General features: G+C 34.4%; 2 protein-coding genes across 2 annotated transcripts in view; one reads left to right on the forward strand and one right to left on the reverse strand.

Annotated features, from left to right (window-relative positions):
• The window catches only part of LOC144436021 (coiled-coil and C2 domain-containing protein 2A-like), a 34,178-nt gene extending 32,832 nt beyond the window's left edge, over window positions 1-1,346 (forward strand). The window contains exon 38 of the mRNA XM_078124694.1: window positions 10-1,346. Coding sequence (XP_077980820.1) covers window positions 10-198 — 189 coding nt within the window. The 3' untranslated portion in view covers window positions 199-1,346. The remainder of the gene's footprint in view (window positions 1-9) is intronic.
• Window positions 1,347-2,973: 1,627 nt separating this feature from the next.
• LOC144435278 (clusterin-associated protein 1-like) lies at window positions 2,974-11,754 on the reverse strand. The gene is made up of 12 exons (XM_078123867.1): window positions 11,698-11,754; window positions 10,661-10,772; window positions 10,079-10,163; window positions 9,716-9,892; window positions 8,660-8,755; window positions 7,923-8,006; window positions 6,744-6,877; window positions 5,970-6,027; window positions 5,461-5,544; window positions 4,684-4,879; window positions 4,388-4,473; window positions 2,974-3,625 (listed from the first exon to the last, which is right to left on the reverse strand). The coding sequence occupies exons 1-12, from the start codon at window positions 11,750-11,752 to the stop codon at window positions 3,467-3,469; spliced, it is 1,326 nt and encodes a 441-aa protein (XP_077979993.1). The 5' UTR covers window positions 11,753-11,754; the 3' UTR covers window positions 2,974-3,466.
• Between the last annotated feature and the right edge of the window lie 762 nt (window positions 11,755-12,516).

Below are 12,516 nucleotides of genomic sequence, written 5' to 3' on the forward strand. Positions count from 1 at the left end.
CTCTTTCAGATGAGTGGATTTCCATTGAACTTGACATACACCGAATTAACACCAATAATTGATGCAGTATACAGTACTGGTGTCCATGTCAATGAATCTCCTGATGTCGAGTTTGCCCTAGCCGTCCATATCCATCCATACCCTAATAATATCCTATCAGTTTGGGTCTACATAGCAGGTGTCACTAGGAAGAAATAGAGAAATTAAATCTCACATCTATCAGTCCATGTCTGTCTGTCTGTCTGTCTGTCTGTCAGTCTGTGTCCATCATGAAATTTCAAATACCTGAATCTTTGTACATATATTTTAGAAAGGATTTGATTAGTTTCTGATCTAGATTTATAAATCTGTCAGCCTTGTTTGCAAATTTCTCAGAAAAACTTTGGCATACTAGTATATATACCCCTGTATATCCATCAGGTCATTTTATGGAAAATGTAGATAATTTTTCTTGGAAACTTATGAATTTTATTGTCTAGAACAGCAGCTTGTGTTTCAGACAGAGAGAGAAATTGATGGAGTGGAGACCTACACATATCAGTAGGTTCAACAAAACATATTTGTATAGATCACTTCAGGAAGAGATATTTATGAAAATCAGTTCATGTAAATAAACAAACTTTATTACAACATCTTATATGTTAGTCTGAAAGGTCCAGCCATTGGTCCACTTATGTAACCACTCACTACCTCACAGGGTGATCTGGATCTTTCAGGCTACTTATATCATGTCAATATCGTTATTTTGTGGTCAGACAGGTTGAAGTGCCGGTCAATTTGCAAATCGTTCAAAGCAAGTCTTCTTATGATATGAAATGCTTCTGGTAGTATTAAATGAAATAGAATTGAGAATCACTGACAATACACCAGTATTTGATTGATTTCAGAGTAAATCTGAAAGATGGATATCTTTTTAATTAGCATCATTGTAGATGTGTGGTATATTTCATTTTGTTGACAAAATGACACATTGGACCAAATTAACCACACATTGTCACAGACTCAATAAGCAGTACTTTACAACTGAAAGGGGGGAGATTTATAACTTGGATCTGGTATTTGATTCAGATTGTACAGCTAGGTACACCGTGTGGTGTATATATCCAAACACAACACCAAAGTCATCCAATCTCCAATTAAGTTCATCGTTGATTTCACCAGTATGTTAGAGGTACTCTTGTCAAATTCATTCTTATTTCTATGTGTAATCATAGCCATGCTTCTTAGTATTAGTACCCATAAAATGAGTACGATAATAAACATTTAATTATTACATGTAGATATATAGAAATTATTTGTTCAAATTTCGAATTGTTAATTTTCCATATTGTAAGTTATAAGTTTTATTTATTGGTACAAAATGAAACAACTAATTGAAACATGATGAAAAATTGATTATTCAGTATTTTTGTTACTTGTACATAGTTCATGATCTATCAGGTCGTTTTGTTGAAAATGTAGATATGAAATGTGTAGTGAAAGATATCAATGCTTCAAGATATTTTTTAATATGTACATGCAAGTCTTTTGAAGTTTATATTTCAAAGGTGTAATTTCTAATGGAAAGCGAGACTTAATTCTTCAACATATTTTAAGTATTAATTATTTTGTATACAAAAAAGGGGATTTTAAAATAATTTTAACTTGAATAAAATCAAAGAATCAGTATTGATGTGAGGTTTTCATTGTTTATCTTTTGGCCATTTGTATTGATTACTGGAATTGATCCCCTCATTACGATGATCAGCACTGTCCATAGACTATAAGATATGTTGTATCACTCTGCTGTCAACGGCCTTCTCTACTAGGGGATGACTGATGTGTGAGGGTGCTCCATCATGGCATACCTTATAGACGGGGTTAACTAGTGTGTGTGAGGACACTCCACCACAGTGTGGCATACCTTTCACACTATATTCTCAATAGGTATTGTGATGGAGCACCTCAAGTCTATGACAGCATATTACAAGTACTGCCAGAATGCGTGACCTCCAACAGGCAATTTTTTTTCTGTTTTAAGTCATGATGATTCTGAAAAAAACCTAGGGTTTCTTACAAGTTATCATATAGTATTAGTAAGGGATAGGGGAACACTACATTTTTATGCATCATAAGAATTGAAGTGTCAGTGACACATCAGATTAGCTTTGAGGCACACTGGTACCATTCTGGTACTGGCTACACTCACAACATGGGGGGGGGGGGGGCACTGAATGCTCTCTTTGGTTACATTGTATCATGCATATCAGATAAAACCAACAATTAGTGGGTTAGTAGGGCGCCCTCAACGTCTTTCTAGAGGAAATACTGAATGAGCATCAATTCAGTTAGTCTATCTGCTAGACCTTGGATGTTCTTCCGATACAATACGACACACGACCGAACATCGCTATCGAGGATGGAACATCCAAGGTCTAGCAAATGTCATCAGGATATAAATAACTGCCAATCAGAGAACCGCATTAGCGACAAGCACAGAGGATATTCATCTTAAGGAGGGGCTTGTAAAAATAACCACCAATGCGTTAACTGAAATGTGTGAATGACAACGTCTACACACTCATCAAACTCATAATTACCATAAACCGATAAGACATAGTAATGACATATATGTGTTTGTCAACACCTGCATGCAGAGATTGAATATATTAAAGTATATATATGCATACATGGCCCAACCCACCGCTTAATGTAATCTCAATGGAATGTCTGGTCTGAAAATGACATTTGCTAGACTGTTCGGGCAAGCCCTCACTGCGAACTTCGATCTCTTATAGTATCGAAAGAAAGCCCGAACGTCTAGCAGCAAGACTACAATTCAGTAAGGTATGACAGTGACTAATGATGACTTGTCCATTGGAAGACATAAATTAATTAAGCTTGATGACTATCATAAACTTTCACACAATGTTTCTGGATTGTACAAAACAGAATATTTATTACAAACTTTATCATATTCATTGAAAACTTGATAACACTTCATATATATATTTACATAACTTTACATCTATGTAGACTGTGCTTGCTACATCTTGCACATTATATCACAGTTGAAACTATACATAAATAACAAACAGCATGATATGGTTACTACGGGTACCTTGTACCAGTACAGTCTCTTTTTTTGCATTATGTATCTATAAACGAGAGTGACACACAATTGAATTGCTCATATTTAGATGCTATACTGTTACAAGATGACATGGTTCATGTACATGTCGTTTTCAGCTCAAAAGCAAACCAATATCAGAACATTATTTACAGACTTGTTTGTAGATGTATGTAATCAAAAACTGTCTTGGATTCTTGGTAGATGATCAAATGTTGAATGCAATAATGGAAATTTGACAAGATTTCCCCAAAGTTCTAAAGCTTGGCAAAAATACTGTACAGTTATTATTAAGTACATGAAAAAGACAAGGTTGATGACAATAGACATGTTGTACTCAATGTAAAGAAACATAATTTAAAAGTCATTATCACTATCATTAAGTTCGTCTTTTCTGATGTCTTGACGTCGCCCTGCATCCACCTCTAAGTCATCACTGCCAACATCATCTCCATCAAGAAGGTCATCATCATCCATGTCTATACTATCACCAGATAAGTCAGAACCACTGTCATCCTGCAAACAACAACAACACATATATGGTGAACTGAGATCTTTTGACATTTACATTTTCATTTCAGTTAGATTAAATCAACTGTAATTGACTACTTCTTGTACTGCCATGTATTTGGTATATGGGACAAACAGCTAACATCATTCTCACAAACCAGAGTTATTATTTCTACCATCCTCATACAACTTTCTACAAAAAAGGCTGAAAAGTCAGTGATTGGGATAAGGCATTTGGCACAGAACAGAGAAAGGTAGTCTGCAAGGTATGCCATGACAGGACGCTTCACACATCAGTCAACTCCTCCCAGAGAGGAAGCTGATGAGGACAGAACAACACAACGTATCTTAGTCTGTGAAAGATATGGCAAGTATACCAAAACATGTTAAGGCACTTGTAATACGCAATGGCTGAAATGACATCAAAATCAAGTACAAATGGGCAGTGAATCATTCTCATTCCAAAGTTTACCCTCTTTCATCAACACAGCCATATCAGAAATCCTAGCAGAAGCCTCTACAGGCAACTATAAATGAACCATACACACCCTAAGTAACCAACTGGTACACCTCAAAGTTATATTTCAGACTACCATATACAGAGTAAGAGTCTCAAAGTAAATTATCTACCTGAATCATCAAACTAACAATAAGATAATACTATGTATATTCAATATAGAAGCACTAATATTACGCGAGGCACAACATGTCTGTTTCTCAATAAAGAAGAGAACTTGTGTATGAATAACAATATGTTTTCCCACTTACGTCATCATCATCATCGTCGTCGTCATCATCATCATCATCTGCCCCCATACTGCCAAACACACGAGGTTTTCTCTCTCCTGAACCAGCTGAAATGTAAATTAATCAAAAAGACATTTAATATCAGGTCATAACTCCCACACACTACAACAGAGTTGAAATAAATATTAGTTACCGTAGCAATAAGCCAAGACACTAAATTATGGGTGTTATTGGGACCCAGTTAAGGTATATTGTATTTATATGAGTATGTAGAGTGTTCAGCCAGAGACACAAATGCAATATAGAAATTTGACTACCTTGAGGCCTGTCATGTTTTTTGATATGTCCAATATCCTCATCACTGGCACTATCACTCAACCCATCATCATCTTCTACATCTAGTCCAGCAAAGTCATCATCTGCACCAAGTACATCTGAACCACCACCCATCTGTAAACGTTTCTCTTCATCTTTCAACTTGTTCTGCATTCGTTTGAGTGATGATTCTGTTTCCTGTTAAGAATGATAGACAAAGATTTGTTTATTTCTGATCTATTGTAGTAACTATCTACATACTCTACATCAGTATCCCGTACTTCATACATGATACCTTAGTACTCCAGATAACTTGGTAGAATTCCTATCAAGCTTCTGTTTTACTGGTTATTTTATAGGAAAACATCTTTCAGTTTTGAGGTAAGCGACTTCCCAATACCAACCAATGATGTGGTTATGCCCTGTCTAATCCCTTGAGCACTAAATACTACTTGAATGACAACAAATAAGATCTGTCTATAACAGGGAACTCCCCATGGTGGACAGCTCTTGTTGATTATTTTCCATGGGTGACGGAAAGCTCTTGTCCACCACTCATGGAAAATAATCAACATTAATTTAATAACAGGCTTACAGCATGTTATGTGAAATTGTCAGAATGTCATTTTCACAGCTTGACATGATTTATGAAATCATCTAATGAACCTTGTCCAACACCATATGTCTGTTTTTGTATGGTTACATCGGTTGATCTAATGACTACATTACCAACTTACCCATGCTATGTATAGACTAACAAGACAATTACTCCAACCTACCTCAAACCTGTCTTGCTCTGCTCTGTTATATTCTTCAAGTTGCTGTTCCAAACTTGTTAAATTACGGAACCGTTCGATAAACAACTGGAAAGGTATAAAACACAGTATTATAAAACTTCGATGATGCCAATTATGGGTAGACTTAGTACATCAAAAAAGCCTAGCTCCATCAAAGATAATGAGATATTGAGTTTTATTCTTGTTAAACAATGGGTAGAACATTTACAGGTGATTGCCACAACCCAAGACAGAATGGCTGATGAAGTTCACAAAGGTCAAGAGAGTATTTACATGATGCTATGTATGATATGAAATGAATAAATTTGATATTGTTTCCAGAGAGTAAACTTCCATTTTTTTCTCCAGTCATACCATAATATTCCATGAATGAATCAGGCCCATGTCATATTCTAGATAATGATACCATAGTTTATTTTCATTTTATCAACTTTATTTGTAAGTTATTGATAAGAATGTAGTCATTCATTTACAATGTCATTGATATTTACCTCATATTGCTTTTCTAGATCTGCTTCAAGTTTTTCATATTCATCCATAAATGCTGGTCTGTAAAATCAAAATAATTTTATGTTATGTATGATGATATAAACAGTTTCATGACATAGTTGATGAAAACAAACTTACAGAACATACCAAGATAATTAAAACATCCAACAATTGAATATCAACAAATCAAACAAAAAGAAACTTTAAAAAACTAAAACAGCTTACAAGACAAAATAATTGCTTAGCCTTGGTGATAGTTTAATTTTCATGGTCTAGTTTTTGATCAACCGTAGATGAAGACACTGATGAAGCATCTTATGATACAAAACTTAGTCTTGTTTTCACATTTATTGTTGATATTGCAGTCAGTTTCTGTAGCACACAGCTATGTATTTATATTATCAGCTGGAGTTTCTACAACTGCCTTTAATAATCTACAGGTTAGTGCTTGGTGGTATTATTGTAAGTATACTCTTTTCAAGTGATAATGTTATTGATTTAATTCACACACACACACACACACACACACACACACACACACACACACACACACACACACATACACACTCTCTCGCTCGCTCTCTTTCTGTCTGTCTCCCTCTCTTCCACCCTCCCCTCTCTTACATATACACACAAGCACATGCACACACATATATATATATATATATATATATACACACACACACACATATATACATACAATATCACAAAAGGAACAAAGTGGAACATTACAATCAAGAAACACACAAATAACATCTAGAATTCCTTGATTGTACCTGACACTTTGTAACGTTCGCAATCTTTTTTGATTTCTCTCTAATTCACTTTTCTTCTTCTCAATCTTGGCTTCTAAATTAGCTTCATCGGATGCTACATTATCTAACATCTGTTGTGTTTTTTTGATCTGATGCTGTAAAAGAAAACTATTGTGTATTAGTGACTGAAATTATATAACTTTCATTCAAAATTGATTTTTTAAGTTTCCATAGAGATGTCAAATCGAGTCAAGTGAATGTTGAACTTCATGGGTTTCGGTGTTAATACATAAAGGCTGTAACTTGGGTACCTGGAGACAGCATGAATTATGTTGCGAGAATGAATGTTTATAGACTCTGGGTTCACACTGAACATTTCTACTCACAGAGTCAATAAAATTCTTGGCAGCAAATCCCAAAGTTTTGCTGACATTTCATCACCATCATCAAAGGTCCATTGTAGTACACCTCTGATGATGCTGACAAGATGGCAATGAAAATTTGGGATTTCACTTCCAAGAAATGTTTTCACTCTGTGAGGAGAAATTTTCATCAATAAGTATAAATTATGTTGTACTTTTTTGGTCGCATCAAAATGACAGACATCCTTCCTACTAATAGCTATTTGTTCAAACCCAGTTAGATATCAGCTGCTTCCAACCCACATGTAGATGTCAAAGATAAATGAGTTATTCTGTATAATGAATTAATGAATAGTCAGCAAGTATTTTAATTTATTTTTAGTTCATCTAGTCAAAGGAGTTCTAACTGACAAACTAAAAATAATCATCTTTTTATAGCAAAAAAAAATTTATAAAGGTATGATGAGAACCCAAGGTCCCCTGTCAGCTAAAATAGCAATAGAAAAAAGACAAGAACACAGGGTTGGTATAATATAATATCATTAACTATGCATGGATGGAAATAATTAAATATCAATACAATGTATAACAAATTGAAATCTAATACAACATGGAATTAGCAGTAAGATGTTTTAGACGTGGGAATACATCTATTGAAAGATGACTTACAACTAGAATAAATATATTCACTGAATTATAGAAGATGAATATTTATCATTAAATAAAATACTGGCTGTTATCAATCATCTGCATGCATGCAATCTCATGAAGACCCCCTAGGCTATCAATTGTTTATATGCATGCAATGCCATGAGACCCCCTAGGCTATCAGTCTTACCTCCACTGCTTTAACACTACCCCGCAATCCTTTTTCAATTTCATTTATCTCCAATGGTCTATTTATGGCAGTTGTTCTGGCTTCCTGCAAACAAAAATAAAATATGAAATGTATACTCAGTGTGTCTGTGGGATAAATCCTGAATGTAATCAGTAGTCAGTGATTATCTATAAATTAGAGGTATGACACATAGAAAGATTTCTACTAGGAATTTATCTAGCCAAAATAGCGATACATGTAATGGGTTACCTACTCTCTATTACTGCAATACAGCCGTTGAAAAATGATGCCAATAAGTGAATCATTCTGCTATATACTTACATAATGTTACACAGTAAAATACTTTTGAACACTTTGTGAAAAGCGTGTTGCCTGCCTAGCCTATGTTATATTTACAGTACTAGAATCTAGACAGACAAGTCTGTTGATTATATTGACAATTGACAGTTCCATTCAGAAAGAAGTCTGAAAGCCAGGTACTTATATATTTTATGTTGTACTGGTATATTTTAATGTTTGCATGACAGTTTTTTCTTTTTCTTTTCATATTTGCTCCCAATACTTCTACTTTCACTATGCAGCAAATCAACAGTTGTGAACGTGTGTTATTGACATGGTTACCATGGGCAACAATTCACGATTATCTTTGATCTCATCATTTGAACTTTGTTTTTTCTGTTTTTATTGTTTTGTCAGCTGTTCTAACATATAGAATGGAAGTGAAATATTATACTTACTCTCAGTTCAACTTCTTTACCCAGCAAATCATACAAAGATGCTCCTTTACTTGTGATCTCTGATGCCAACTGTCTGGTTGCTTTTAGGTCAGATATCTATAACAAAGTACCCATGGGGTGTCAAACAAATATACAATGATGTCACCTATAACTGTGATACTACTGTAGAAACTGAGAATTCAGCTTTACATGTAATACTACAGACAGACACAAACTAAAACTTAGGGATGACTGCACAATGTCACATAAGCTCAATAAGTGAACTTCCTTCCTTTAAGAGGGGTCTGGAATGTAATTGCTAAACTTCATTTTCGCACTTCTAACCAAATTTCGAAAACTTTCACGCCTTCAATGATAACAACTTTTGTATTAACTACTGAGATGTTGATAAGTTGATTACAAATTACTTCTAATGTGAGATATAGTTCTGAGTTCCGGTAGTATTTTGATAATAAATAATAATAATAATAATATTGGTTCTTATATAGCACTTTCCCACCCTGTCTGGGTTCTCAAAGCGCTTTACAATTATTACCTCTGGCTCAGATCTATAGCAGCACAACGGCCCTTTTTTATGTTCATGTAGGGGGGGGGGGGGTGAAGGGTGGGGTGGGTGACCTAAACAAACAATGTTTGTGTGTTGAGCTTGTGCAACATTGTGCAATCGTCCCTTAGTGTTGTTTGATATGATAGAATATATAAGTGGGTAATAGGGATATAATCACCCTGTAATCAATGATAATGTAAACACTGGAAGTTCCCAAAATGTACACTGCAAGATCATAGAAGTCATCAAAACATGTCCATTCAATAGCTTATATCAGCATATCAGAATATTTTTTAGTTTGTGTCTATTTCATTTAGCTAAGATCTGGTTTTCCACTGTTGTATCAGAGTTAACAGAAAGAAAAAATAACACAATATATTATACACAATGTCTGTGTGCTTTCTTTTGTCACATATCAATGCATTATCTTCTTTTACATTCATGTTTCACACACTATCATTTCCCTGTAATGAAAACACTACATGGTGTAAATATGTGCTAGGACCTACCCTTGATGAAATATCAAATGAAATTGAGGCACCACTATCATCATCTTCATTATCACCCGATTTATTAGTTTTCACTGCATTGTACAAGACTGACGTCACTTTGAGTAACTCTTTCACTGCATAACCATCAGCCATGTATAGTTTCTTGGTGTTTAATTTAATATGTGCTTTTACAGCCTGAAATATAACAAGACAATAAATGAGTGAAACACATACATAGAAAATGAAACAAAGATACTAGTTTTAGAGATGACAATACTGTATATCCGATTATATCATAAATCCTTGTTGATAACCTTTCAGGTCTGAGGTGCAGAACTAGTTATAAATTGAACACTGAAACTAAAAGTGTTGCATTCTTACCATAAACTGTGCTACTGCTTTGATGAATATAACTCTGTCCTGTTCAGTATCTGTATCCATAGGTAGATCAGTATTGGGATCATACCTGTAAATATGAAATACCAATATTTGTTAAATTTCACAGTGTGGGTAACCTGAGTTAGGAAGAGTTATTTGAAACACAAATCACAATCACAAACTTAAAGCAGAATACATTGCTATAATGTGAGTTTGACAATTATGTTTCTAATTTGTAGGACACTGTCTCACCAGTTACAAGGTTCTGTTACCAGTGTTCTCTCATCAAAAAATGTTCACAACGACTGTTGTAATGACCTGAAAGCAGATTCTTGGGTCTATGTTGCTGTGTTTTGATATAATACAGGCATTTCTGCATGAAATGAAAAGGCTTGTTGCATGTTTTTCAGTATATGAAAAGGGTACTCAGAAATTACATGAGAGCTCATTATTCCACTTTGTTCCTGAAGGGAGAACACTGTAGGATGGATACATCTATTCTCAGCTACAATATACATTGCTATATAGTATTCATTCTATTTCATTCCTAAATATGCAAATATCCAAATGCTAAAGTCAACTCACCTCCTCACTAGCCATATCAGAACTTCTGCCACCAAAGCAAAATTTGGTGTTCTGAAATTTTCCATTGAAATGAGGCGTGGATAACCCAACGCCCTCATCATTTCAGTGAAATCTGCAGAAAACAAGAAAATATATCTAAAGTATACACATGATATGCATCAAAACATCCTCAACTTCATATAAATTTGAATAAATGTCATATGTTTACTAGTTTGTTTTTAGCACCAGATACTTATTGCAGAAAATCCAATGAATAAATGCAGTTTTCTTGACAGATGCAATAAAGATTCTCATTTCTATTATATTTTATAATATCAGACTGAGAGCTACACTCTTCATCTATAATTAATTTTCATATTGTTTTAATGACACATGCTTCACGACAATTTCCAAATTCTCTAATGGCTAGTAATTGGCAGACATCAAATCCTTATGTATTAATACATAAATGTGACATGAAATAAATAAAATTATATTAATTATAACCCATTCACACCTCACTGTCTTACTAACTGATATTGAATATTGTTTCTGACATAGTCTTAATTTGTCAATTGCTAATGGAGAGCTCAAATGGTACCTAACAAAATAATTTGTTGTTTACTAAATGTGATATATAATTAGAGAGGGTACAGTACAGCCAGGTAAATAACATCTTGTTGGCATGGTACATATTGTTTGTTTTCATTAAAATAAGTGTAAATTCGAAATACTTTGTGCACAAAATTAAAACAATCATAGTTTAAAGAATTACAATTCTATCAGCAAAACACAAAATAAGACGAGATTTAGTCGACTAATTATGTTACACTACACTATCTTGTTTACCCCGGCGTTGTTAAAAAATACATAATTACAAATATGAAGGTGACACTGACACAGTGACGGTAACATTGGGATGTCAGATTACCCGGCCATGTCTGTATAATGTCTGTTATCTACTTTATCCAACATTGCATGATTGTGAAGTGGAAAGTTAGGACCAATGTCTTTCAGATGAGTCGAAAATGACATAAAATAACACCTATATCACTTACTTCTTAGATCACGGTACGACATCTTTTCGAAGCTGATGCGGAAAAATGTCCGCATGCGCAGTTGATTTAAATGCAAATCTCACTGATTCTCGCCAGATCTCGTAGTTACCAGGTGACGTCGTCATGGGTGGAGCGTTCCACGATGCCCATGGGGGAGGCGGAGGGGAGTCAAACTTATTACATCGTCGCAAATCAAGCCTCTTTTACGGCACCGTCCAATACGCACCGCCAAGAGAGGTGTCGCGGAAGAAATAACAGCTCAGAATGACTGTTTTCGAATTCGTCTTTTGTTTAATAATAACAAGTGAATAGATGAAGGCCTCTCATTGATCAGTCTATAATAATAATAATGATAATAATAATAATGATAAGTAATAATTTAATTTCTTTAAAAAGCGCACTAAACTGCGTCTCAGTGCTCCTTACAATACTCAAAACGTGGTTAAAAGGTAAAACAAAATATTACAAAGTAAACAAGGCTAAAATGGCAACTACATGTATAACGTGAATTTACGTCCAAAAAATGATAAAATTACAGTTTTCGTTGCACGATCGTACGAAAATCACACATGGTAATAAGTTGAATCTATGCTTTTGTCATAACTGTGTGAAATAAACTTAATGTAAAGTGATCTTCTCTGTGTTGTAGCGTCAGAAGGTTTGTTTTTCTTTGGACCGATCTAATCCGTAAAACTCAAAAAATATTAATAACGGTCAATTATTGAAAGGGCAACTTTGCGTTGGGAAGTAGGACTACAGAAGTAATCAACATTGATTGAGCTGACAACTAGAGCAAATAAATAAACTTATCGACGAAGA

This window comes from Glandiceps talaboti, chromosome 5, assembly GCF_964340395.1.
Source record: "Glandiceps talaboti chromosome 5, keGlaTala1.1, whole genome shotgun sequence".
NCBI lineage: Eukaryota > Metazoa > Hemichordata > Enteropneusta > Spengelidae > Glandiceps > Glandiceps talaboti.

Bases quoted from the DNA above. Each gene is read 5' to 3' on its own strand.
- LOC144435278 (XM_078123867.1), bottom strand. From the start codon at position 11,752: ATGCGGACATTTTTCCGCATCAGCTTCGAAAAGATGTCGTACCGTGAT. The intron at 5,545-5,969 runs GTAAATATCAAT...ATACCTTTCCAG, and splicing joins ATCTAGAAAAGCAATATGAG to TTGTTTATCGAACGGTTCCG. The intron at 3,626-4,387 runs GTAAGTGGGAAA...TGTTGTTTGCAG, and splicing joins ACGACGATGATGATGATGAC to GATGACAGTGGTTCTGACTT.